This window comes from Cervus canadensis, chromosome 7 (genome assembly GCF_019320065.1).
Source record: "Cervus canadensis isolate Bull #8, Minnesota chromosome 7, ASM1932006v1, whole genome shotgun sequence".
In the NCBI taxonomy this organism is placed as follows: Eukaryota; Metazoa; Chordata; class Mammalia; order Artiodactyla; family Cervidae; genus Cervus; species Cervus canadensis.
Genome location: NC_057392.1, coordinates 23,332,004 through 23,356,223, shown reverse-complemented (window position 1 = coordinate 23,356,223; position 24,220 = coordinate 23,332,004). Strand labels below are relative to the sequence as shown.

At 46.3% G+C, this 24,220-nt stretch overlaps 1 protein-coding gene across 5 annotated transcripts in view; it reads left to right on the top strand.

Annotated features, from left to right (window-relative positions):
- The window catches only part of LOC122445446 (minichromosome maintenance complex component 3 associated protein), a 42,088-nt gene that overhangs the window by 4,654 nt on the left and 13,214 nt on the right, over nt 1-24,220 (top strand). For 4 of the 5 annotated variants that reach the window (XM_043474638.1, XM_043474637.1, XM_043474636.1 and 1 more), the window contains 18 exons: nt 1,059-1,137; nt 1,368-1,512; nt 2,816-3,006; nt 4,968-5,107; nt 6,482-6,679; nt 7,001-7,269; nt 8,532-8,694; nt 10,374-10,534; nt 11,220-11,461; nt 11,553-11,884; nt 12,471-12,571; nt 15,276-15,407; nt 15,714-15,827; nt 16,918-17,070; nt 18,590-18,787; nt 20,619-20,687; nt 20,770-20,904; nt 23,721-23,874. In XM_043474638.1, coding sequence (XP_043330573.1) covers nt 1,059-1,137; nt 1,368-1,512; nt 2,816-3,006; nt 4,968-5,107; nt 6,482-6,679; nt 7,001-7,269; nt 8,532-8,694; nt 10,374-10,534; nt 11,220-11,461; nt 11,553-11,884; nt 12,471-12,571; nt 15,276-15,407; nt 15,714-15,827; nt 16,918-17,070; nt 18,590-18,787; nt 20,619-20,687; nt 20,770-20,904; nt 23,721-23,874 — 2,976 coding nt within the window. The remainder of the gene's footprint in view (nt 1-1,058; nt 1,138-1,367; nt 1,513-2,815; nt 3,007-4,967; nt 5,108-6,481; nt 6,680-7,000; nt 7,270-8,531; nt 8,695-10,373; nt 10,535-11,219; nt 11,462-11,552; nt 11,885-12,470; nt 12,572-15,275; nt 15,408-15,713; nt 15,828-16,917; nt 17,071-18,589; nt 18,788-20,618; nt 20,688-20,769; nt 20,905-23,720; nt 23,875-24,220) is intronic. The other variant, XM_043474639.1, reaches the window with a different exon arrangement.

The window sequence follows — 24,220 nt, the reverse complement described above, 5'->3', positions numbered from 1 at the left end:
AATAACTCCCCATTCCTTCCTTCCTCCAGCCCCTGGTGACCTCACATCTACTTTCTAGCTCTATGAATTCATCTGTTCTAGATATTTCATAAAAGTGGAATCATATAATATTTATTCTCTTGTGTCTGGCTCATTTCAATTAGCATAATGTCTTCAGGGTTCATTCATGTGGTTGTATTTCTTTCCTTTATTCCGGGTATGGTTGTCCCACACTTCGTTTATCTGTCCACCTGTCCGCGGACCTTTTGGGTCCTGTGAATAATGCTGCCGTGAAGACAGTGCAGGTCTCTCTTCAGGACCCTGCTTTCACTCCTGTTGGGTGTATATGTGGGAGTGGAATTGCCAGGTCATACAGCAGCCTTCATTTTTTTAAGGTTATTTCTGGCTGTTGCAATGTCCTTTTTCTTCTAGCTGAACCTTAAAAAATATTTATATAGAAAGTATATAAATTATCATTGTAAGCAGTTCATTGATCTATAGAAAGTTGAGGTCCACTCATCACCCCTTTCTCTCCTATTAGAGCCAGCACAGTTATCTAGTGTGGTGTATGTTTTCCTAGACATTTTCATAGGAAATGTCTAGGTATATTTATAGATATATTTATAGGTATATTATAGGTAAATTTCATAGGTATATTTATAGGTATGCTAACGTACAGTTGGTTTTGTGTATGTATGTTTTATGATAAATTGTACCCCATGTGTGTCATTCTACAGGTTTCCTTTGTGTTTAAGTGTTACTTGGCCATCTTTCCCTTGTTCTTCAGAAAATCATATGGTGAGAATTATCTCATCAAATGCCAATAGGGCCAAGTTTATGGATTCTATCACAGTAGAGTCATTAATTTCGATAAGGAGAAGTGCAGATACATGCTGTAAGACAGGTGAGGGAGATGAGGACTGTGGCTTCCATGGCTGGAGGCAGGCGATGTGGTCAGAACACATAGCTGTAGAGGTGTGGCTCTGTTGAACAGAATTCTACTAATGCATGTGAAAGCTTGATCTCGTTTCCTTGGTCTCCTGATGCCGTCGTCCTTTGTGTTGTGGACTGCTTTCCAGGTATCTGCAGCCCTGGCCAGGAAGAAAGGGAAAGATTTGCATAAAGATATGACCATCTTCTGGCACAAGAAAAAAATAAGTGAGTTTTCAGTTGTTCTTTACACAGTCTCTCCTGCTTTGTGCAAGGCCTTTGAGTGCTGAGTGTGAGCCTGATCCCCAGTGTGGGGTGAAGTGGGGGTGGAGGTGTCTCATTTCCTTGGGCTCCTTTCTAACAACATCCTGCCACAATTATACTATAACTTTCCCAAGAAGCCCCGTGTCAAGTGACTTGTGGTGTCATTAACTCTGTCCTGACTTTTGCATCCTCAGGTCCCAACAAGAAACCCTTCTCCCTCAAGGAGAAGCAGCCAGGCGATGGGGAAGCTGGCCAGGGCGCTGAGGACACACCCTTTCAGCACTCCCCACTCGGCAAGCCTGGGGTGAGGACTACGACTGGCGGCCTCCTGAGCAAAAGGTGTGGCTGGCCCTTCCAAATGCCATTGTTCTAACAGGGCAAGTGGGTTCTTTGGCTTCTCCTGTTGCTGACCTCGAGGGACTTCATAGCCGTCATGACATAGCATGGAAGGGAAGCGGGTGATCGCTGACACCTGGATAGGGGCTGAGGGATGGGGAGAGGACCTGGTGGGGGGCGGTGGAGGCTGCCCTCGGCCCCTCATCTCCCTCAGCCCTGCAGCCCACGCAGTTGTTGTCATGCAGTCTGTGTGATGTATATGTGCACAGACAATTGCTTTTCTCCTTAAATGTGTAATTGGCCGCGCACCATATTCCTAATTGTCACGTGTAGCCGTGGCTGTAACCGCACAGCCCTGCGCCCAGTCTCCGGCCAGGTCCAGCACACCGTGTGCACTTCAGCGACCTCCCCGTCTGTGTCTGTGTGGAACCTCCAGTCCCCGAGGTGCCTCCCTCCTTCCCCTTGGCTTGTGCTCCGAGACTCCTGTGTGACCCCCACCTTCCTTTTCACAGCAGGCCAGCTTCTGTGTAATCCTGCTTCCCGTATTTTGGTCAGTGGATAGTTTTCCGCACATTTTGCAGTTAATAGTTCCGTTGCTGATTTGCTTTCATTTTTTCCTTTCTTTACATCCTCTTTGACATTCAAATTCACAGAATGTTGAAAACCAGCTAGAAAATGAGGAAGCTCACAGAATGCCCTGTTCTTTTCAGTACATCCTTCTACTGAAGGGAAGCTGTGTTTGAAAACATGTAGGCATGATATTTCCTCATGGTGTTGAAATGTTTTTACTTCACTCTTAGTTTCATGTCTTTAAGATAGAAATCTACAGGTAATTCATTTCAGGGCTGCCCTGATAGCTCAGTCGATAAAGAATCCACCTGCAATGCAGGAGACCCTGGTTCAATTCCTGATCGGGAAGATTTGCTGGAGAAGGGATAGGCTACCCACTGCAATATTCTTGGGCTTCCCTTGTGGCTCAGCTGGTAAAGAATCCGCGTGTGATGAGGAAGACCTGGGTTCGATCCCTGGGTTGGGAAGGTGCCCTGGAGAAGGGAAAGGCTACCCACTCCAGTATTCTGGCTGGAGAATTCCATGGATTGTATCGCGGTTTAAAGAGGAGAACCTGTGAGTGATGTGAGCCTTCATGCTCATCACTGGTGGTGTTATGGCCGCCTCCCCTCTGTGCTGGCTGCTGTCCAACTTTAGAGGAGCTGGGTGTCTAGGACGATAACAGAAGTGTTTGGATGTGGAAAAGATCCAGACACCTGATGGATATATAGCTCTTAGCATGTTGCTGTCCTTCTAGCTCTCCTGTGAAGAAGCCGAGTCTCCTGAAGGCCCATCAGTTTGAGGAAGACCCTTTTGATGAGAGCTCCGAGGGCTCTGAAGGTCTCGGGCCGTGTGTATCATCCCTCAGTCCCCTGATAGGTACCGTGGCTGAGACGTCTGAGGAGAAGTACCGCCTGCTTGACCAGAGGGACAGGGTCATGCGGCAAGGTAAGGTACTGGTCTCGGCAGAGGTGGTCTTCTCGGGAGCTGTGAGGGAAGGGGTGACCCTGGCCTGGGGGGCTCCACTGCTGTTGGGTCTTGGGGCCTGTGATGTGTACCTGTGACCCCTGTTACTTTCTGGTCTACTGAGGCTGAGTGTAGATATGGAATCAGTGCAGGTGTGTTTGTAATGTAATGTTATTTTTGGAAGAAAGCCAACACCATTGATACATGCTGGATTAAATAATTTAAAGGGCAATTTTTTAGCCATTGAGAAAGCACACATTAAAGATCAGAATTTTCCATTTTAACAGAAATCACCACAAATAAAACTACAAAAGATGTCAATCCAGGGGAAGAGTCTGTAACTCATGACAGACAAAGGGCTGATTCCCAGGTACAGAAAGTCCTGTAGAGTCAATAAGAAAAAGACCAAATCCAGGAGAAAAATGAGTAGGGTCTGAGAGGTTTGGAAAAGGAAGTGTCAAGAGTTGACACTTGGAAATTCCCTGGTGGTCCAGTGATTAGATTTCAGCTTTGGCTTTGGATTCTATCCCTGGTCAAGGAACTAAGATCCTGCAAGCTGCGCAGCATGGCCAAAAAGAAAAAAAAAAAGAGTTACCTCTTAAACATGTGGATGGAAAGTGGAAAGATCCAGCTGCTCTCTGCCTGTCACATGGCAGCGAGAGATGGAGAGGTCTCATACTGCCCCATCCCTGGGCAGGCTGCTTGGAGGAGCGAGTCGGTAGTGTCTCCAGCCTCAGGGTAACAGTGCTTTTGACCCAGCATTCCACACCCAGTGTGACCTACAAAATATGCCCCATGAGTGTGTGATATGTTTACAAGGTTGTTTGTGATGACAAAGATTGGAAAGTGACTGTCCACACAGTGGGATTCTAAACAGCCTGAAAGAAGACTGGGGTTTCTTGATGGAAAAATGATGAGTATTTATTGTGAAGTGGAAGAAGCAAGGTGTGGGAAGTGTACAGAAGGGGGAGTGTGTGTGTCCATATACATGTGAGTGTACTTGGCCTGTGTGTGTAAAGTCGTGGAGGTGAGGAAGGATCGCTCACAGAGCTGGTCAGGACAGCAGGGAGTAGGGTCATGGGGTTCCATCTGGGATGTTGTACCTCTGGAATGTTAAACCATGTGAATGTATTTAAAACCTATTCAAAAACCAGATATCCTGTTAACACTAAGAGACATGTACAGTGACCAAAAATAAAACAGCACCTGTGCTCTTTTTTGCAGTCTTTTTCGGAATTAAATTTTACCTGTAGGATTTTGTAGAAGCTGTACAGGAATAATGACATGTTTTCCTTAACACAGTAATAAAAGTTGCTACCATAGGTTATGTCATTGACATGATTTTTGTATTCCTAAAAGATTCATTAATAGATATTGGAATTTTTAAAAATAAAATAAGATGTGAATGTTTTGAATTATGAGGTTGTTGCATTTCATTTCATTTAATAGACACTTTGGTAACTATGTAGTTCTGTGGGTAATAGTAGTTTATTCAGGTCAGGATCCAGCTAACTTCCATTATGTGGCTCCTGTTAAAAACGATGAACTACTGAGAGTTTGGGAATACTGGCATATTTTGAATATTTTCTTTTAACAGATTGATCCTTTGAACAAAATATTGCAGCATGATTGTTTATCATTAAGGTCATTATAGGAGCCATAAAGACCCATGTGTGCCCTGAAGGTCTGTGCCTGTTGGAGGCCCACCCGGAGAGAGAAGCCCTGGAGGGTCTTCATGGGTCTTGGTGGCTTGTCACCTGGTGTGATAGGCAGTGCTTTCCTTTCTCTGAGGCCCAGTAGTGTTTTTTAGATTTCGTTGCCTTTGTAAAAGAAAGGAAAAGAATTTTTGTTTTTATTTCTCCCTTTATCATTGTGAAAATGCACTTCTCTGGCTTCCCAGTAACTGTGTGGTACATTTTTACTTTTTACCTGATTCTGTTTAGCTCGGGTGAAAAGGACCGACCTGGACAAAGCAAGAACTTTTGTTGGGACGTGCCTGGATATGTGTCCTGAGAAGGAACGGTACATGCGGGAGACCCGGAGCCAGCTGAGTGTGTTTGAAGTGGTCCCAGGCACTGACCAGGTAGAGCCTCGCATTCCTGTGGGCTTGCTCTCCAGGCTGCTGTCCATGTTTAATCATTGGGGTGGAGCGGGGTGTGCTGGGGAGGGAAGGCTGGTTTTGCGATTTCTACACGTATTTGATTTGGGGGTTGCTTTGCTAGAATGTGGTGGGGATATGCTATTAACAATCATATTTATTCCATTATTTGTATCATGAGGTATGTATGAAGCAGTCTTATGTAAGGTGACTGGACCACATGGTTCCTTAAGTTATGGAAGTACATACAAATCTGTGTTTCAGAAATTTTAAAAAATTTCCATTTCTTTTTGCTTTTCACAGTTTTATTCCTTTTTTATGTTTGTGTTTTGTGTATTTGAGGTTATGCTCTAGGTATTTTGTATGAATCTTTTTCACTTAAAATTCTATCATGAGCATTTTCTTTGATATGGTAAACTTTTTATAAGCATTTAAAACTTTACATATAGGCACACTACTTGAATATGTAACTCTTTCAGAACTTCCCCCTTTTGCAATCATCAGGCTGTTTCTGATTTTCCATTGTTACTAACTGTTGGGCATGCTGTGTGTAATGGTTCTAAGGTATTCCGCTTCCTTCCTTCTGATAGATTCCAGGAATGAAGGGCTGTACCAGATGTGTGACTTTTCTTAAGGTTCCTGAACATGAGTAGCTACATTCCAAGTTGTTTCCCCAGAAATCTGCACCATCTTAGATTCATTTTCTCTCTGTTAATTTTCCTTCGGGTTTCTCCTCCTTTCCTGGCTGGGGGTTTTACAGCTGCCTTCACCTGTCTCAGGGTCCTCAGCAAGGTGGCAATTGTCAAGGCAGAGGCCCAGGGCTCCTGCCCCCAGAAATGGTGATACCAGCTTGCAGGGTGCCCAGGGTGGGGACTTGTGGCTCTTGTGCTTCCACCGTCAGCCACACGTCTCTAGCCTCTTCTTGTAGCTCTGGCCTCTGGAGGGCCTTCCCTGGACCCTGGTGCGGCTCTTCCTGTCTTCTCACTGCCAGCTCTATTTCTGGTCTGTATAGACAATCTGGTATATGAGCATGGCTGAGACCTTTTAAAATCTTTATCAAGTCCTTCACCTGTCACACCCCAGCAGGTGTGTCTTCACTTAAATTCCTCTGCATTTTGATGTGGTAGCCTGTTCACTCCTGGTCATGTTTGCCAAAAGCAGGTTTCTCTATTTTGCCTTTTAATGTTAATTGTTACCTTCAGATAGAAACTTTGTGTTCTAAAATTGTATTCCGTAGTATTGACCTTACTTGTGTGTGTGTGTGTGTGTGTGTGTGTGTGTGTGTGTGTGTGGTACAGCAGCTGGGAGGCTGGCCTGGCACCTGCCGCCCAGCTCCTCGTCCCTACTCCCCACCCTCAGGTGGACCACGCAGCCGCTGTGAAGGAGTACAGCCGCTCCTCAGCTGACCAGGAGGAGCCCCTGCCCCACGAGCTGCGTCCCTCGGCGGTGCTCAGCAGGACCATGGACTACCTGGTGACCCAGATCATGGACCAGACGGAGGGCAGCCTGCGGGACTGGTACGACTTCCTGTGGAACCGCACGCGGGGCATACGGAAGGTATCGGCCACTTCCGATGAGGAAGCTAGAAAAACTAGAAAGCACACGTGAAGTCTAGAGTGAAAATGAGAGTTCTTGTCATTTTACTCGGTTACATTTCATCTGTTCCTTAAAATCTTTATAAAGTCCTGTTAAAATGTGCTTCATGCTTGTTTCAAATTGAAGTCTGAGAAATTCAGGTAATCATGGTTTTTCTAACAGTTGATTCTTACGTTTGGAGATGTGTGGAGACCTGTGTGTATGTGAGAAGTGTGTACGTAAGATGTGTGCTGGCATGCATGTGTGACGCGTGTGTAATTATTCCACCTCACTTGTGTCCAGGACATCACGCAGCAGCACTTGTGTGACCCAGTGACGGTGTCTCTGATTGAGAAGTGCACCCGGTTTCACATCCACTGTGCTCACTTCATGTGTGAAGAGCCCATGTCCTCATTTGACGCCAAGATCAACAACGAGAACATGACCAAGTGCCTCCAGAGTCTGAAGGAGATGTACCAGGACCTGAGAAACAAGGGCGTGTTCTGTGCCAGTGAGGCAGAGTTCCAAGGCTACAACGTCCTGCTCAATCTCAACAAGGGGGACATCCTTAGGTGAGCTTTCCAACTTGGAAGTCAGCCTCAGCCATAGGGAAAGGCAGGCTGTAACCAGGAAGAGCGCCTTCAGGATTAGTGGTGGTGGTGGCAGTGAGGACGCTCTGGTGTCAGTGTTAGTGAGAAGGCTGGGCTCAGCGTGTAGCCCCTGGGGCTGAGCTACCGAGGGGGAGGCTGGGGCTGCCCACTAGTACCTGAGCACCCTGAGTGGGCCCCAGACGCTTCTTGAGGACCAGGTCTCCTTGTCAGCTGGAGAGACTGTGTTCAGTGAGTGGGTCCCCTATCAGAGTAGTATACACGTGCACTCAGACCTCTTCAAAGATCTTAGCCGTAGGAGAGGGAAAAATGGTGTGAAACAGAAGTGCTAAGGGTAGGATATCATGAATGAATTTTAAGCCTTTCTGTGATACACCTGTAGACATTTCTGTGAGGAATACCAGAGTCCCCAGGCACTCCATTCCTGTTGTTGGTAAACTGGATTTTCTTAAGTTGAAACTTATTTTCAACTTAGTGTTTTCCCTGAGAACCTGGTTACAGAATATCTTAAATGTGTGATTGATTTTAAGTTTTAAAATTAAGCCTTAGGGATAAACTAGTCAGGGAAAATGGCCGTGTAGTCTTTTCATATATGATAAGCATTTGTTTCCTATCTTGAATAATTCAGTCTGGAGAATCCCAGGGCCGGGGGAGCCTGGTGGGCTGCCGTCTATGGGGTCGCACAGAGTCAGACACGACTGAAGTGACTTAGCAGCAGCAGCAGCAGCAGCAGTCAAATCAGTATTTTTTTCCCCCTGGCCTTGCTGCACAGCTTGTAGAATCTTAGTTCCTTGACCAGAGATTGAATCCAGGCCCTCGACAGTGAAATCGTAGAGTCCTGACCATTGGACTACCAGGGAATTCCCCAAATCATTTTATTTCTAAACAAAACAAAGTTAAACTTTGTTTCTTAAGCGTCATCATCAAACACTGGCAGCTGGCAGTCAGTTGGCATTAAAATAACTCTTTGATTTGATAATCAGTTCTTAAATTATTGCTCGAGTCTGTTTATTCAGCATCTTTTTAAAGAATGCCTTTGTTGCCAATCCAGCCCGAGTCGGGGTGGCCTTGATGCAGGTGAGCCATGAACACGCTGGCACTGTGACCACCAAGACCTTCTACTCCAGTGTAGTTGAGATCTTATGTTACTGTCAGCTCTGTTTTTGTGGAAATCTTGTCTCATGAAAGATCACGTTTTAACCACTTCTATCTCCTTTGGTTAACAGAGAAGTGCAGCAGTTCCACTCTGCCGTTAGAAACTCCCCCGAGGTGAAATTTGCCGTTCAGGCCTTTGCTGCATTGAACAGTAATAACTTTGTGCGATTTTTTAAACTGGTCCAGTCAGCTTCTTATCTGAACGCTTGTCTTCTGCATTGTTACTTTAATCAGGTGAGTATTGTCACTGTCCTGGAAGGAAAAGGCCATGCACTGGGAAACACTCTTCTTCTGGTTCAGATGAGAGAGGTCTCTTCAGAACACTCTCACTTGAGTTCAGCACTATCCTTTTCCATGGGAACAAAGAAGCCAGAAAGCAAACCATATGCACAGACCTCTAAGCTAGAACTTAACAAGTGTAGTCTGTCTTCAGTTTTGGAGTGAGCCTGATGATGCTAAATTCATTTTGGTAAATATCTGAAGTGCCTGCTCTTTGTAGCACTGGGGTTACAAAGACTGGGCAAGACCAGTCTCTTACCTTGGGCTTTGCATAGAGTGTCATCCTGGTCTCAGACTCCCACAGTCAGGTCTGACGCCCCTGAAGCAGCTGGGGAGGATAAGAAAGCAGTGGCCCTGCCACCTCACAGCAGCACCTGCACCCCCGGGGTCCTTGCCAGGAGCCCCTGGGCTGGTGGGGTAGGGAGGAGGCTGCATCAGGCTTCTTGGGAACCTGCCTGGCTGGTTTTGTGACTCCAGCTCATTTTTCTTCTTTGGTCACAAGTCCTCCTGTAAACAGTGACTAAACCCACTATCACATCCCAGGCAAAGAATCTACAAGTTTGCTCATTGTCAGATCTGACAGTTTCCAAGAAAACAGAAATTCTGGAACAAATGAAAGGATTTCTAACAAAGTGCACTTGGGGAACTCCGTGCAGTTGATAAATACAACTGATAGTATTTTTACAATGAGTATATAATGTTACTAGAATATTGACCATTTGTACCCATTTTAATAATTTTAAACTAAGAAGAAATCTAAGCATTTTTTTTTAGAAAAAAAGTGTTTCACCAGCAGTAGCCACAGGGTCCTATTTTCCCCACCTACAGCAGTGCCTTCCTACCCTCCAGCCCCAGCACGCTCCTGCCTCAGGGCCTTTGCAGTTGCTGTCTTCACTGCCCGTCTTTCTCCTCACAGAACCACACAGAGCTCCCCTCCTCCAGATCCTTCTCTGCAGGGCCCACCCTCGCCACCCCGCCCGTCAGCGCTCCCATTCCTCCTCCTTGGCTGTCCTTCCTGTCACACTATCACTGCTGAATGCACTCTGCATTTTGTACACACATATTGTTCAGTGTTGGTCTGTCCTGCCACGTCAGCTCTGTGAGGACAGGGGTCTTGTTTGTTCATTGCTGGACACTGGCATGGAGAATGCCAGCCTTGAAATAACTCTGTCAACCGGGGTTGGATTGGTTAAAGGACACTGAAGAGGAGGGGGCGGGTCACTGGAGCCCTGGGGCCAAGCTGACTTGTCAGCGCCTTCGTGTCTCCCTCTGCATTTGTGGACGCTCAGCGTGACGCTGTAAAACAGCTTTTACTCCGTTTCACGTCACACAATTTCCATGGCATCCCATCATCTCTGTGGTGAGTTTTAGCAGCTACACAGCTTTGTGTTGAGTGGAGGACGCACCTGCTGGCGGGTGGTTTGTTTTTTAGTTTTTCTTATAAATAAAGTCTTCACAGCCCAACCAGTTCCATGTGTGAAGCTGTTTGCTTTGCATCATCTGTGGGCATCTTCTGATGAGCAGACAGCCCAGTGAGCACTAAGCTGAGTCCAGGGTACTTTCCAGAGGAACTGAGCACTCTGGTCACGGGCACCCGACCTGCTGTGACTCAGTGACTTGGCTTCTCCTTTCAGATCCGCAAGGATGCTCTCCGAGCGCTCAATGTGGCGTACACGGCAAGCACACAGCGCTCCACCATCTTCCCCCTGGATGGTGTGGTGCGTATGCTGCTGTTCAGAGACGGCGAGGAGGCCACAGACTTCCTCAACTGCCATGGCCTCACTGTCTCTGACGGGTAAGCACCGCGGCAGGGGCGTGGGGCCGCTCTCCTTTCTTCCCTTTTACTGGGAAGGCCGGGAAGTGCCTGAGCCTCGCCAGGCCCTGGAGAAGGCTCATGCCATGGGCTGCCTCCCTGGGGTACGGGCACGAGGGCAAGGCCTGGAACAGCTGGCAGGGTAAGGTTCAGACCACCAACTTTTCACAAGTTACTTAAGAACCTGATGGTCGAGGTTGAGGTTGAGGTTGGGGCCTCCTTGTTCTGTCCCTGAAGATGGCCTCTCCGACTGGCCAGGGCGTAGTCTCTGCTGCAATCAGAGATTTGAGAATGCGGTGGAACTTGAGGACCCTCTTCTAGAACATGACTCACAGCCTGTTGTGTCTGGATCTGGGATTTCCGTGACCCCATCTCCTCTGACTTCTCATCACAGGCCACACCTGCTGCCTTGCAGACCTGCCCTTAGGGGATGAGCCGGGCGCTTGTAGTCAGGTGTCATTCTACCTGGGGGTGCAGACAACTAGGCCAGGTGACTCCTGCATCACATGGAGATGCTGGCGGTGGTGGGCTCTGTGGGCTGGACTTTTGCCACTTCCCACGTTTCCGTGTGACTGTCTGGCAGCATGGTGACTGCAGGGGCCTGCAGAGGTGAGGGCGGCCTCTTGCCTGTGTGATGCCTCTCTATGGGTTCTTTGTGGTCTGATAGCTGTGTCGAGCTGAACCGGTCCTCGTTCCTGGAACCCGAGGGCTTGTCCAAGGCCAGGAAGTCGGTGTTCATCACCAGGAAGCTGACGGTGTCGGTTGGGGAGATTGTGAATGGAGGGCCGTTGCCCCCCACACCCCGTCACACCCCCGTATGCAGCTTCAATGCCCAGAACAAGTACATCGGGGACAGCCTGGCTGCAGAGCCGCCTTCGGGCGTGCAGAGACCTGGCTTGGACGTGGCAGGTGAGTGAGGCCAGGGTCTCGGGAGGGTGGCTCACCCTGGGGCTGGGCAGACACCAGCGGGGTGCTGCCTGAACGGCTTCCTGCCCCGCAGGCGCTGGGTTCCTGCAGGTAAAGCGCTCCTGGCACCCGGTCATGGCTCAGGAGGCACCCCATGGTGGTCTGCTCAGGAGGGTGGCCTGGGTCTGTCCCTGGTGCCCACCTTTGCCCATTCCTCCAGGCACGGGGAGAGCAGAGGAGTGTGGTGCGGAGGTGGCCGAGCCCCTGCCAGCTCTCCTCCTGCAGCCGCTGCCTGTGTCGGCTTCTCCACCACATCGCCCGGTGCTGACCCCGAGCGTGGCACCCAGCCTCTTGCAGCCCCCTGTGCAGCCCCCCATGCAGTCGGAGCTTCTCCCGCCAAAGCCTGTGCCTGTTTACTCAGATGCGGTAAGGAGTCCTGCCATTGTTGTGGGCAAATATCCAGCTGTGTCTGATGTCCAGTCTGACCGTTGTCTGTGTCCCTGGGGTCAGTGTGCCCCTGATGGATGGCCCCAGGTCTGAGCACCCCACACAGGTGTGAGACTTTATCTTGCCACCACATTGCTTGGGCAGGCGCTGGGCACCATCCTCACTGGGGAACAAGGAGGCCTGAAGGGTAGCGAGGAAGGACCACAGGAGCTGAAGCTGTGTCAGCATTGAGGGCGGCACTGGGGCCGTCTGAACGGCTGTCGTCCAGCAGGCAGCAGGCTTGTCTGTCATGTCCAGAAGGCTCCTGTTCATTAGCAGGAAACCTTACCAGGTGTGCATGGCCAAGCCTTGTGTGAGGGTCATTTAGATACCTTCAAAGAGCTTCCAGTGATGAAGTCTTGCAGGAATTTCTGACCCAGGTGGGACATCCTGTGATGTCTCTGTGGCTCATGGAATATCTTCAGTACTCTTGGCTGTAGAGGTGGATTGCTTGGGGATAAACTGGGTGTGGACTGAGGTGGTGTTTCTTTGGCCAGCACTCCTGACCCTTCTGCCGTCCCCTTAGGACCTGGCCCAAGTGGTGGATGAGCTCATCCAGGAGGTTCTTCAGAGTGACTGTGAGGAAGTCGGTGCCGCCGGGGCAGCCTTTGCAACCACAGCCCTTGGGTAAGTGTGGTGTGTCTCCTGTTCTGAGGCTGTCTGCACTTGGGGCCGCCTACTGTCCCTCCAGACGCGTCCTCTCAACGAGTGAGCACAGCTCTCCCTTTGTGCAGGCTCAAATGTTGGTCCTGCTCACTAGGCGGGTGTATCCCTCATGTTCCTGACCTGTGTGTGTGGTTTGCAGGTGGTTTCTCTGTGTGTGTGAGTTTTGAGCAGCACTAGGTTTATTAAAGTTGTAAATTAGAAACTTGTTTTTAAAATTTTAAACATGATTAAAAATCTAATAGTAAAAAATCTAGTGTTAAGTAGTTCATTCTCTGTTAAAAAATAAAAACACTTGATCTTAGATTAAGTCTCAGTTTATAAATTTGGCAGATTAAATTCCTTTAAACATTTGATACCATTTGCATTTTATACCATGATAAAATTTCCTTTGACATTTCAGACTACAGATTTTATAAATCTGATTTTGTGTAATACTTTAAGAATCTAGTCTTGATAAATTTAATAATCAAAATCTTTCTAAACTCCTAAGCAGCTTTTGTAGTTAATTAAAATCTGATTAATTAGTAAGTTAGGCTATCTTAAGGATTTCAAACTTCTTTTAAAAATTCTAGTACGTATAAAGCAACACACTGATAAGAAAGGATATTATTTCACCTGTATAAATGTAGGTTACATAAAATGATCAGTATTTTTCATAGATTTGTTCATTTTTTTAATATACCAGAATTAGATAACATACTTTCTATTTTGATGGAGTTAAAAATAAATATGATTTCTATGGGCTTAATTTTTTATTGTGGTAAATATACATAACAGTTTACCATTCTAACCATTTTAAGTGCACAATTCAATGGCATTAGCTTTATTAACAGTGTAGTGTATTCATCACCACTATCTACTCCCAGATCTATTTCTGAATAATATTCTGTTTAACATATGCACATACATACACACAAACACACACATACATATTCATGCCACATTTTATTTATTCACTGGTGCTATTTAATAAGCTGTTATTTCCACCTTCTGGCTATTGTGACTGATGCTGCTATGAACACTGGGACACACATAACTGTTTGAGCCCCTGCTTTCAGTTCCTATGGGCACGTGCTTAGGAGTAGAATTATTGGATCATGTGAGCTATTTTACATTTTTTTGCGAAATCGTCAAACTATTTTTCATAGGAGCAGCACCATTTTTGCTTTCCCACCAGTAGTGCACAAGGGTTCCAGTTTCTCTACATCCTTTTAATCCATGCTATCCTTTTCTTTCTTTTTAAAGTAATAACCATTATAATGTGTGAAGTAGTAACTCTTGGTTTTGATTTACATTTCTCTAATGACTAATCATATTGAGCATCTTTTCATGTAATTATTGTCCATTTGTATGTCTTCTTTGTAGAAGTGTGTACTTAAGTCTTTTGCTTGTTTTTGAATTTTTTTGTTGTTGTAGGAATTCTTTCATATTCTGGATATTAATCATTATTCCGTATTTGATTTGCAAATATTTTACCCCAATCTATGGATTGTCTTTTCACTCTTTTGAGTGTGCATCCTCTGATACACAAAAATTTTTAATTTCTGTATAGTTCAGTTTATTTTTCCTTTTGTTGTCTGTGCTTTTGTTAGCATATTCAAGAAATCACTGGCAAATCGTGTTGTGATGATTTTGCCCTATTTTTTTTCTAAGAGTTTTATAATTTTCGCTCTTGTTTTTGATCCATTTTATTTTTATATATTGTGTAACATAAGGATCCAACATTGTTCTTTTGTGTGTGGGTATCCAGTTTTCCTGGCAATACTGTTGAAAAGAGTATACTTTCCTCTTTGAATGGTCTTGCTATCCCTGTTCAAAATCAGTTGACCATATATGTGAGGATTTCTTTCTGGGCTCTATATTCTATTGGTCTGAATGTCTGTTTTTATGATACCATATTGTTTTTATTTGGTTACTATAACTTTGTTGTAAGTTGTTATAAGTTTTGAAATCACAAAGTGTGAGTCCTTCAGCTTTGTTTCTCTCTTTCAAGACTGTTTCCCTATTTGGAGACCCTTTAAATTTCATAAGAATTTTAGGATGGGTTTTCTATTTCTGCAAAAAGTTATATTGGGATTTTGTTGGTGATTGCAATGAATCTATAGATTGCTTTGGGTGGTATTAACATCTTAACAGTATTAAGTCTTCCAGTCTGTGAACATGGATGTCTTTCCATTTGTTTATGTCTTCCTTAGAATAAGGATTAAAAAATTGCTCAGGGGACTTCCTTGGTGGTCCAGTGGTTAAGACTCTGTACTTCCACTGCAGGGGGTGTGGGTTTGATCCCTGGTCAGGGAACTAAGCTCCCTGTCGTATGGCATGGCCAAAAAATAAATTAAAAAATTGAAAAAGAACTATTGCTCAAATTTTTTTGTTTTGACATCATTTTTATAGTCTAAAATAAATATAAAATAAACAGCAAATAGTCATTAGCAAAAAATCATAAAGCAAGAAATGTGCATTAAAATGATCTGTAACAACCACATTTAAGAATATTCCAATATCAAACTGCAAATTTCCACAATGCAAAACTGCAGTTACTTTTGCATCAACTTAATGGAAACCAAGTAGATACTTTTTTCCTTGCCAGTGTTAGAAGTCTAGTAATATGGTTTGTGTGGCTTGTATTATTTATTTAGAACAGTATCCACTTTGCTCTGTCTAGTGTTTCCAATGCTGCTATGGAGGAGCTGTTAACAGCTACAACCACAGGCATTCTGAGGCACATTGCAACTGAAGAAGTCACCCAGGAAAGGGAACGGAAGGAGGAAGAGAGGCGGCGGGCTGAAGAGGAGAGGTGCGTGTCTCATCCCTCTGTGCATGGGGCAGCGTGGCTGCAGGAGAGAGCCTTCCGCGGCCTCGGATGCTCTTGCTTTTGCCTGCTGCACTAGTTGGACTCACAGCTCACCCCGCACCTTCGTACACTGTGGCCCAGGGCGTGGGTGATGGTCAGGGGAATGGGAGTAGGGGTGGCTGTGTGACCTTCTGCTGGGACCAGAGGGGTCAGGTCTGCCGACTCAGACAGCATAACTCAAATCCCCTCTTGCAAGGTCACAGAGTGTGGTGACTCTTATTTCTTGTGCTCTTTTTCTTTTTCCTTTAGGTTGAAACAAGAGAGAGAATTGGTGTTAATTCAGCTGAGCCAGGACCTGGCTGCAGAGCTGACAGAAGTTGTGGTGACAGAATGTGTGAGAGAAACCTGCTCCCAGGAGTTGAAGTAAGTGAAGCTCTGGTGTCCTGCAGTGTAATGTGCACGGGTGGGCAGGAGGAGGGTTAGCGCAGGCTGGCTGGCTTTCATCTGCACGTGGAGTGTATCTGCTGGTTAACTAGACACGAATAGGCCCTTCCTGAGCTTCTGTCTGTTACTGCCGGAGGGGCCCTCCCTACTCTCATCTTCCTGTAGACCCTGCCCTGGGCTTGGGGATGTGTCTGATAGCAAAAGAATTTGCTGACAGTCTTCTCCACACTCTTCATTTTTCTTAAGTAGAAGATCCTTTCCCTTGTTTCATATGTCAAAAAGATCCCTTTGCGTTATCTCACTTAAGAACTTCAATGCCAAGCTTCAGGAAAGAGGTTCGATTGTGCTGGGAAATCTGTCCTTGTGTTTCATTTCCGCTGGGACAGGCCTGCAGCCTCTGGTGCAGATGGAGACACAGCTAGGAGGCAAAGTGTATTATTGAATGTTTCTTTCCATTTTTGTTAGTTGGGAGTCTATTTCACTGCTTCCTATAGCAAGAGACCTCACAAATGATGGGTATTTGTCTGCTCTTATTCCCAGGAAGGGTTATGAGATAGCAACACCTAGGACTCATTGACATGCAGGGCAACTGCTGTTCTCTGTAGTTCCAGGAGACTTGAACTAGAGTTCAGGCCCAGGATGTCTCTACCCACGGTAGAAGATAGCTATTGGAAGTGCATCTTGCCTGTCTGAGCTTCTTTGACTTTGTGGCTAAATAAATTTGATAATAAACTTCTCATCAGATATTGTTGATGAGAACATAGTTTAGTTGTTTCAATGACCACTTAAAAATTAAATTTCTAACTATAAAATAAAGGTTTATTTCTTGACTGTTTATAAGGGCCATGTTGGATCTACAACCTTATACCCTGTACCACTTTAGTTCTTTTTCCGTCTATCTTTTCAGATGTCTGTGCCTTATATGAAATAAAATCTTCGAGCTTTTCTTATGGTGATGACATGATTTCATTTTAGAGTTAAGGACGTGGACTTGTATACTTCCAGGCAAGCCCTCTGTGGGGCCTTGGGTGCAGTGTCTCTTATGCTGATCGATCACCCTGTTCCCTAGGAGTGCAGTGGAGACGGACCAGAGGGTTCGTGTGGCCCGTTGCTCTGAGGATGTCTTTGCCCATCTGGTGGACTTGTTTCTTGGGGAGGAAATTTTCCAGACTGCAAAAGAGACCTTGCAGGAGCTTCAGTGCTTCTGCAAGTATCTCCAACGGTGAGTCCCGTGTCCTTACAAATAGAGTCAGTGCACACACAGTCTCTTTTACCAAGACTGTACTTTCACAGTTGATAATACACACATGTAACATGTTCCTTCCTAAAGGGTATAAACTAAGTAAAGAATTAGATTGGGATGGGGGAACTGTTCTGTATTTCAACAAATATTTATAGGCAGCCTTCTGCTGTTTACCCAATGTGCTGGACACCCGGAGATGGCCATGAACAAGCCAAGTGATAGCTGTGTACACCTATATAGATGAATTTGTAAAACATAGTTTTTAGTGAAAACATAAATTTTAGTGTAAAAACATAATTTTTAGTAAAAACAAAATTTTAGTGAAACATAATTTTTAGTGAATTTTAGTGAAACAGTTCTTAGGGAAATGTGTACAACATCTAAACTGTCTATTCCAACTAAATAGGTTGTTTTAGATTTATGTATAGTAGTACAACCCTAAAGAAAGGAAAGGAAATAACAAACATAAAGCTGACACAGGGGTTACCTTTGGGAACAAGAGGGTGTGTGACTGAGCAGGGCCCGTGGGTGCTTGTGGCCACAGCTTCTTAATTGCATGGAAGGATGTAGGTGTTTGATTTATCATTAATCTTTAAAATGGGGGTACATGGGTTATGTATGATGGGTGATTCATTTCATAATAACAAAGTGATAGTGTGCTTGACAGCTACAGCTGTATAAAAGGGGATTTAGTGAGAAATGAGTCTCCATTCCACGAGGACCTCGGAGCTTTGTGTGGCGGTTGGCACAGGTGGGAGCATGCTCACTGCTCTGCGCTGGACTTGCCTTGACTCCCTCTGACATAAGGTGGAGGCCTGACCACAGTAGCACAGTGGCCTCTCTGCGTTGTCATCCATGCACTGGACAGTACCTGGCCCCCCGTTGGACTTCAGCATGGCTTTTCCTCTCTAGCTATGACAGAGGGTGCTGCAGTGGCCACCCTTGTACAGACATTTCACACACGTGCCTGGAGTGTCTGGAGAGAGATTCCTGTCGGTGGTGTTTGCTGGGTCAGAGGGTACATGTATCTGTGTTTGTATCCATATCAGCAAATTGACCTCTAAACACTGTTTAGCATTCACTTTTTAAAAAATTATTTATCTATTTGACTGTGTCAGATCTTCTTTGCGGTGTGTGGACTTCTCTCTAGTTGTGGCACAAGGGCTTAGTTGCCTCCCGACATGTGGAATTTTAGATCCTGACCAGAGATCAAACCTGTGTCCCCTGCATTGGAAGGCAGATTCCTAACCACTAGACCACCAGGGAAACCCCCCGCATTCACTCTTAGGTTCAGTAGTTTCATTGCCCCCCACCACTCATTCTCTGTCATGCATCCCCGCACCTGAGCTTTAGTTGTGATTAATTTCTCAGTTTGAGATCTGTTGCTGGAATAGACCTAAACATGTTGGCAGAAGATGTTTCCCCTGTTAATGCTGGAGGTGTTTTGCATTTGTCCTGTGGCAGACCTTTACAACACCTAGTGATGTGTGTCCTTCAGGTGGAGAGAAGCTGTCGCAGCCCGCAAGAAACTAAGGCGCCAGATGCGGGCCTTCCCTGCGGCGCCCTGCTGTGTGGACGTGAACGATCGGCTGAGGGCGCTGGTGCCCAGCGCAGAGTGCCCCATTGCGGAGGAGAACCTGGCGAAGGGCCTCCTGGACCTGGGCCACGCGGGGAGAGTGGGCGTCTCGTGTACCAGGTCAGCGCCCGGGGCCTCCTGAGTGCCTCCTGGCCCCGCTGGCCTTAGGAGCGTGGATTAACGCGTGTGTGTACAGGGCAAACAGGTGGGGCCAGAGGCAGTGAAGACAGATGGAGAGTTGCGTTTTTGGAGTGCAGCTTGCTCTACTTGCTGTGTTTTCACTTGCCTTTTCCCCTTAAAACACTCCTGGTCCTGCCAGTCGAATTACCTGGAATTACATGCTTTCTTCTTACCTCCCTGACTCAAGGACGCTTCACGTCCACTCTCGTTACTGGAGCCAGAGGTCCATGCTGGCCTCACCCTCACCCTCACCCCGTCCCCTCTGCCATCTTCGGTCTGCTGCAGCAAGCAGCATTTTAGCAGCTCTTCCTCCACTTTCTGGTCTTGCCTCTCACAGGCTGCCTCTCTGTGTCCCGTTGCATGGCCCTCTCTGCTACTCCTCCTGGCCACTCCACGGGTACCTGGATCCCTGCCCCGGTTCTGGCTTCAGCTGTGCAATCCTGGCCCCGCAGGGCTTGACCTCTCTCTTTAGACCACGCCACTGTCGCCTCTGGAGAGGACCTCCCGGTGAGGGGCTGAGGAGGGCCATGTGCAGGGGCAGCAGCAGCCCCCTGTGCTAAGGCCTTAGGGCATGCCTTGTCTTTCCCAGGCTGTCATGAGGTGCTCCCTCTGAGAACCAGGTCCATGCTGCTGACAAACTATGCAGCCGCTCAGGTTCCCAGTCCTGGGCCTGCGTCTGGAAGCAGGGTAGTGTCTGGAAGCAGCCTGGTGGCAGCGCAAGCCTGCCTCTGATGTGTGTGGTCTGGGCATTCGGGGTTCTCCCTGACCCGTGGCAGCCTTGGCCCCGCTGCATCCTGGAGTCGAGGCTGCTTTACCTGCGTCAGGATGGCCCTCTCTGTGTCCCTGTACCCTCACCCCTCCAGCCCAGCCTCCTGCCCCTTCTTCTCCTCCACTTCTTTCCCTGTGGTCTTTTTCCATCCTGCATGCTGACAGCGCCCTTCATGCCTCAGCAGCCAAGGCTTCCTCCTGGTGTCCCCAGCTCGAGTTTGGAACCTACTCTCCTGGCCCGCTGCACTCAGCGCTTCTGTCTCACAGGGACTGGTCTGACCTCCCTGCACTGGGTCACCTCCGGACTCAGACCCACCACCCTGCGGCTCCCCCCTCACCGCCTCCACCCCCAGCCCTTGCTCACATAGCCACCTGTCTGTGTGCCGGTTTCTGCCCTTGGCGCCTACAGCCTGGTGTTCTCATCACGACCGCAGTCAGGTCGCCTCACATCCTGACGGACGTCCCTGGGCTCCTCTCTGAGTCTTTCCACAGTGGCCCGCACCTGCCCCCTGGCTAGCCCACCGCTCTCCCTGCGCTCCTTCTGTGTGCATGCCATGGCCACTCCTGACATAGCCTGGCCTGTCCCCTGGGAATCCTCATGCTGGCTCCCCTTGTTTCCTTCTGGTCTTCCAGGTCATCTCTGAGCACCCTGTGTATGTTCATAGTGTGCCCACGGCGCCTGCCACGCCGTCTGCCTACAGGGGCCCTTCTCTCCCTATGACAGCATGTGTTCTATGAGGGCAGGATTTTTGTCTGTTTACTGCTGATCTGCCATGACTGGCACACAGTAGATAACTGTTTGATAGTTGTGAAATGAACAAGTCCTCTGACTAAACTATTTCTTCATCAGAAAAAGTTCTTGGTCTCCTGAGTATTGCCCACTGGGAGACACTTGCTACCCAATCACCTTGCCCTGAGAACATGGCTAGATGCTTGTCCGCCTCCCATGTGGGTGCTGAGTGGGCCTCACGTAGGACTCCTTCATGTGGTCCCTCCTTCACAGGTTAAGGTGGCTCAGGGACATGGTGGCGCACCAGATGAAGGTCCAGCACTTCCACCAGCAGCTGCTGAGGTTGGTCACCCCTGCCCGCCCTGCCTGCTGCTCCTGCTGAGGGCCTGCAGGTGACTCAGCTATGGTGCTCTGTCCCTTCCAGTGACGCGGCATGGGCACCCCTGGACCTACCGTCCCTCGTGGCTGAGCACCTCCCCAGGCGGCAGGAGCGTGTGTTTTGGAAGCTGGTGCTGGTGTTGCCTGATGGAGAAGAACAGTCCCCAGGGAGTCCCGGCAGGTAAGGGAGGGTTCCTTCTGTGGGGCTGGGGGCTGAGTGAGGGGCAGGAGAGGAGTGAGTCCTCCCTGAGCCTCGGGCAGCTGGGTGTGTGTGCCAGGATGGTTGGTTGTCAGCCCTGTGTGCTCCTCTCCTGCATGGGACCCTGATGCCTGCTTTCATTTCGATGCTTAGCTTTGCAGGCTGTTTTGTTTGTGATTTGAAGTTGACACTTTAGGTCATTCACATTTTAATCTTGTACAGTTGGCAATGGTCTTTGTCCAAAAGTATTTTAAGACTTGATTGTGACTTAAAGCTGTGCTGAGGTATATTATTAGAGCCCGTTTCATTTTAGACTCTTGGGGAAGGCAATATAGTTTGTTTGCTGTAGTTCCATTTTTTTCCTTAGGGAAAAAACCTTGGCAGTTTTAAAAAGAAATCCAGAAAGTTGACATGGCATTATTTCCTGTAACCAAATTGCTTCCAGAAACCATACTTTTAAAGCAACTACAGAACATATTACTTTTCTTTTTTAATAGCTTTTTAAGATGTAATTTGCATATCATAAATTTCTCCCATTTAAAGTGTACATTTCACTGGTTTTAGTATATTCACAGAGTTGTATAACCAACAACTATCTAATTGCAGAACATTTTTTTTTTCAGATGATAGTTCTCATTTTATCAGGAACTTCGTACTATTTCACATAGTGGCTGTACCAATTTATATATATTCTCATCAATGGTTCATAGAGGTTTACTTTTCTACACATCCTCAGCAACATTGTTTATCATCTTTTTCATAATAGTGTTAGTTGCTCAATTGTGCCTGACTCTTCGCAACCCCATGTATTATATAGCCCACCAGGCTCTTCTGTCCATGGAATTTTCCAGGCAGCAATACTGGAGTGGGTTGCCATTTCTTTCTCTAATAATAGCCTTCCTTTTTCATAATAGCCAGAGTAATGTAAGGTGATCTCTCTTTGTGATTTAATTTTGACTTCCCTAATGGTTAGCCACGTTGAGCATCTTTTCATGCACGTTTTGGCTATTTTCATGGGCTTCCCTGCTGGCTCAGGTGGTAAAGAATCCACCTGCAATGTGGGAGACCTGGGTTTGATCCCTGGATCAGGAAGATTCCCCTGGAGAAGAAAATGGCAACCCACTCCAGTATTCTTGCCTGGAGAATCCCCATGGACAGAGGAGCCCGGCAGGCTACAGTCCATGGGGCTGCAAAGAGTCAGACGTGACAGCACAGCACAGCGCAGCACACACGTCTTTTTTAAAGAAAATGTCTATTCAGATCTTCTACTTATTTTCTAATTGGATCATTTGTGTTTTTGCTGTTGAGTTATAGGAGTTCCATATATAGTTAGAATATTAACTCATTATTAGATATAGGGTTTGAAAATATTTTCTTTTATTTCATTAGTTGCCTACTCCTTTTGTTTCTTTTACAGCAAAGAAGCTTTGTAGTTTGATGTTGTCCTAATTTATTTTTACTTTTGTTCCTTGTGTTTTTGGGCTCACATCCAAAGAAATCATTGACAGTACCAGTGTCGGGGAGGTTTTTCCTATTTTATTCTAGGAGTTTTATGATTTTAGTTCTTATGTTTAAGTCTTTAATCCATTTCAAGATAACTTTTATTTGTGCAGGATAGGGGTCCAATTTTGTTCTTTTTATTATTCAGTTTTGCCAGCACCATTTTTTAAAGAGACTATTCTTTTTCAATTGTATATTCTGGGCTCTGTTGTTAAATATTAGAAGACCATATATGCAGGGTTTTATTTCCAGGCTCTCACTTCTGTTCTGTTAGTCTGTGGCTCTATTTTATGCCAGTACCATACAGTTTTAGTTACTATAGTTTTGTAATGCAATTTGAAATCAGGAAGTGTGACGCTTCCAACCTTCTTTTGCCTATTTGGTGGTCTTCTGTGATTCCATAAAAAATTTTAGGATTTAAAAATATTTCTTTGGACTTCCGGTTCAAGATGGTGCAGTAGAAAGATGTGTGCTCATCCCCTCCTGCTAGTGTTGGAGGGCGTCCTGTGGAGGTGTGGGTTGGCAGGGGCTCACCACAGGGATGGGGGCACTGGCAGCAGCAGGCTGGGAAGGTCCCCCTTGGCTTAAATACTCTTGGAGTTCGCCATTAACCCTACGATACACCCCAGGGCTGGAGAACATTTTTTCTCCTGAAAAGAAACACATGCCCATTAGCAGTCCATCACTCCTTACCTGCAGCCCCTAGCAACCACTCATCTGTTTTCTGTCTCTATAAATTTGCCTGTTCTGGACATTTCATACAAACAGAACTGGAATATATGTTGTCTTCTATGACTGTCATCTTGCACTTAGCATAATGTTTTCTAGGTTCATTTATGCTGTAGCATGTATTAGTCCTTCATTTTGTGGTTGAATAATATTTGATTGCACATTTTATTTCTCTGTTCATTAATTGTTTCCACTTTTTGGTTATTATGAATAATTCTTTTGTGAACGTTGATGTATAGGTGTTTGTGTGGACATATGTTTGTAGTTCTCTTGGGTTTAAACTTAGGAGTGGAATTGCTGGGTTGTATGGTAAACTCTAAGGACCTTTTCAATTGTTCAGCTTCTTAGGGCTTCAGAATGATACATCACATTAGAATGAGTGCTCTCTCCTCCTACCCAAATATATAACCCAGTTGAGTTCCTAACTCCATTTAAAAATCACAGCCTGCTTTGTTCAGATCAATTTCATAGTAAAATTTGATGTTTGTGGATCTCTGTGTGATATTTCTCTTTGTGATTCACATTTAGAATTAGACTCTCCTTCAAGTGTTATTTTCTTTCATTCACAGAATTCTATCACATTGGTTAAAAGTCAAGTTCATGGGAGGTGATGGCTCAGTGGATGACATATACCTTGATATTGGTGGGATTCAGACACTCACTCTCTTTAACACTCTCAGCAGCAAAGGGGATCAGACAATTTCTGTCAGTGTGTGCATCAAGGTGAGTGACAATCACTTAGTGTATTTACTTCTGTAACTTTCTTATTTACACTCACTCCCAGACATCATGGGAATCATATAACTCCCCTGAAGTGGCTCTGAATCAATATGGGAGGCTCAGAAGCAAGTGTTGTATCTGTTCTTCCTTGCGCCTTGATGACCCATGTACACCCCCTTGGTGTGAGAGATCAAGCTAGATTCTCAGGATGCAGTTAAGTCTTCTCTTGGTTCACAGACCTCTCTTTGAGAAATTGGTGAAAACTAGAACCATCATAAAAGGTACCTGTATTTCCCTATGTGTTCTGCACACAGTTCAGAAGCCGTGAACTCCATGGACCTCTGGTAAT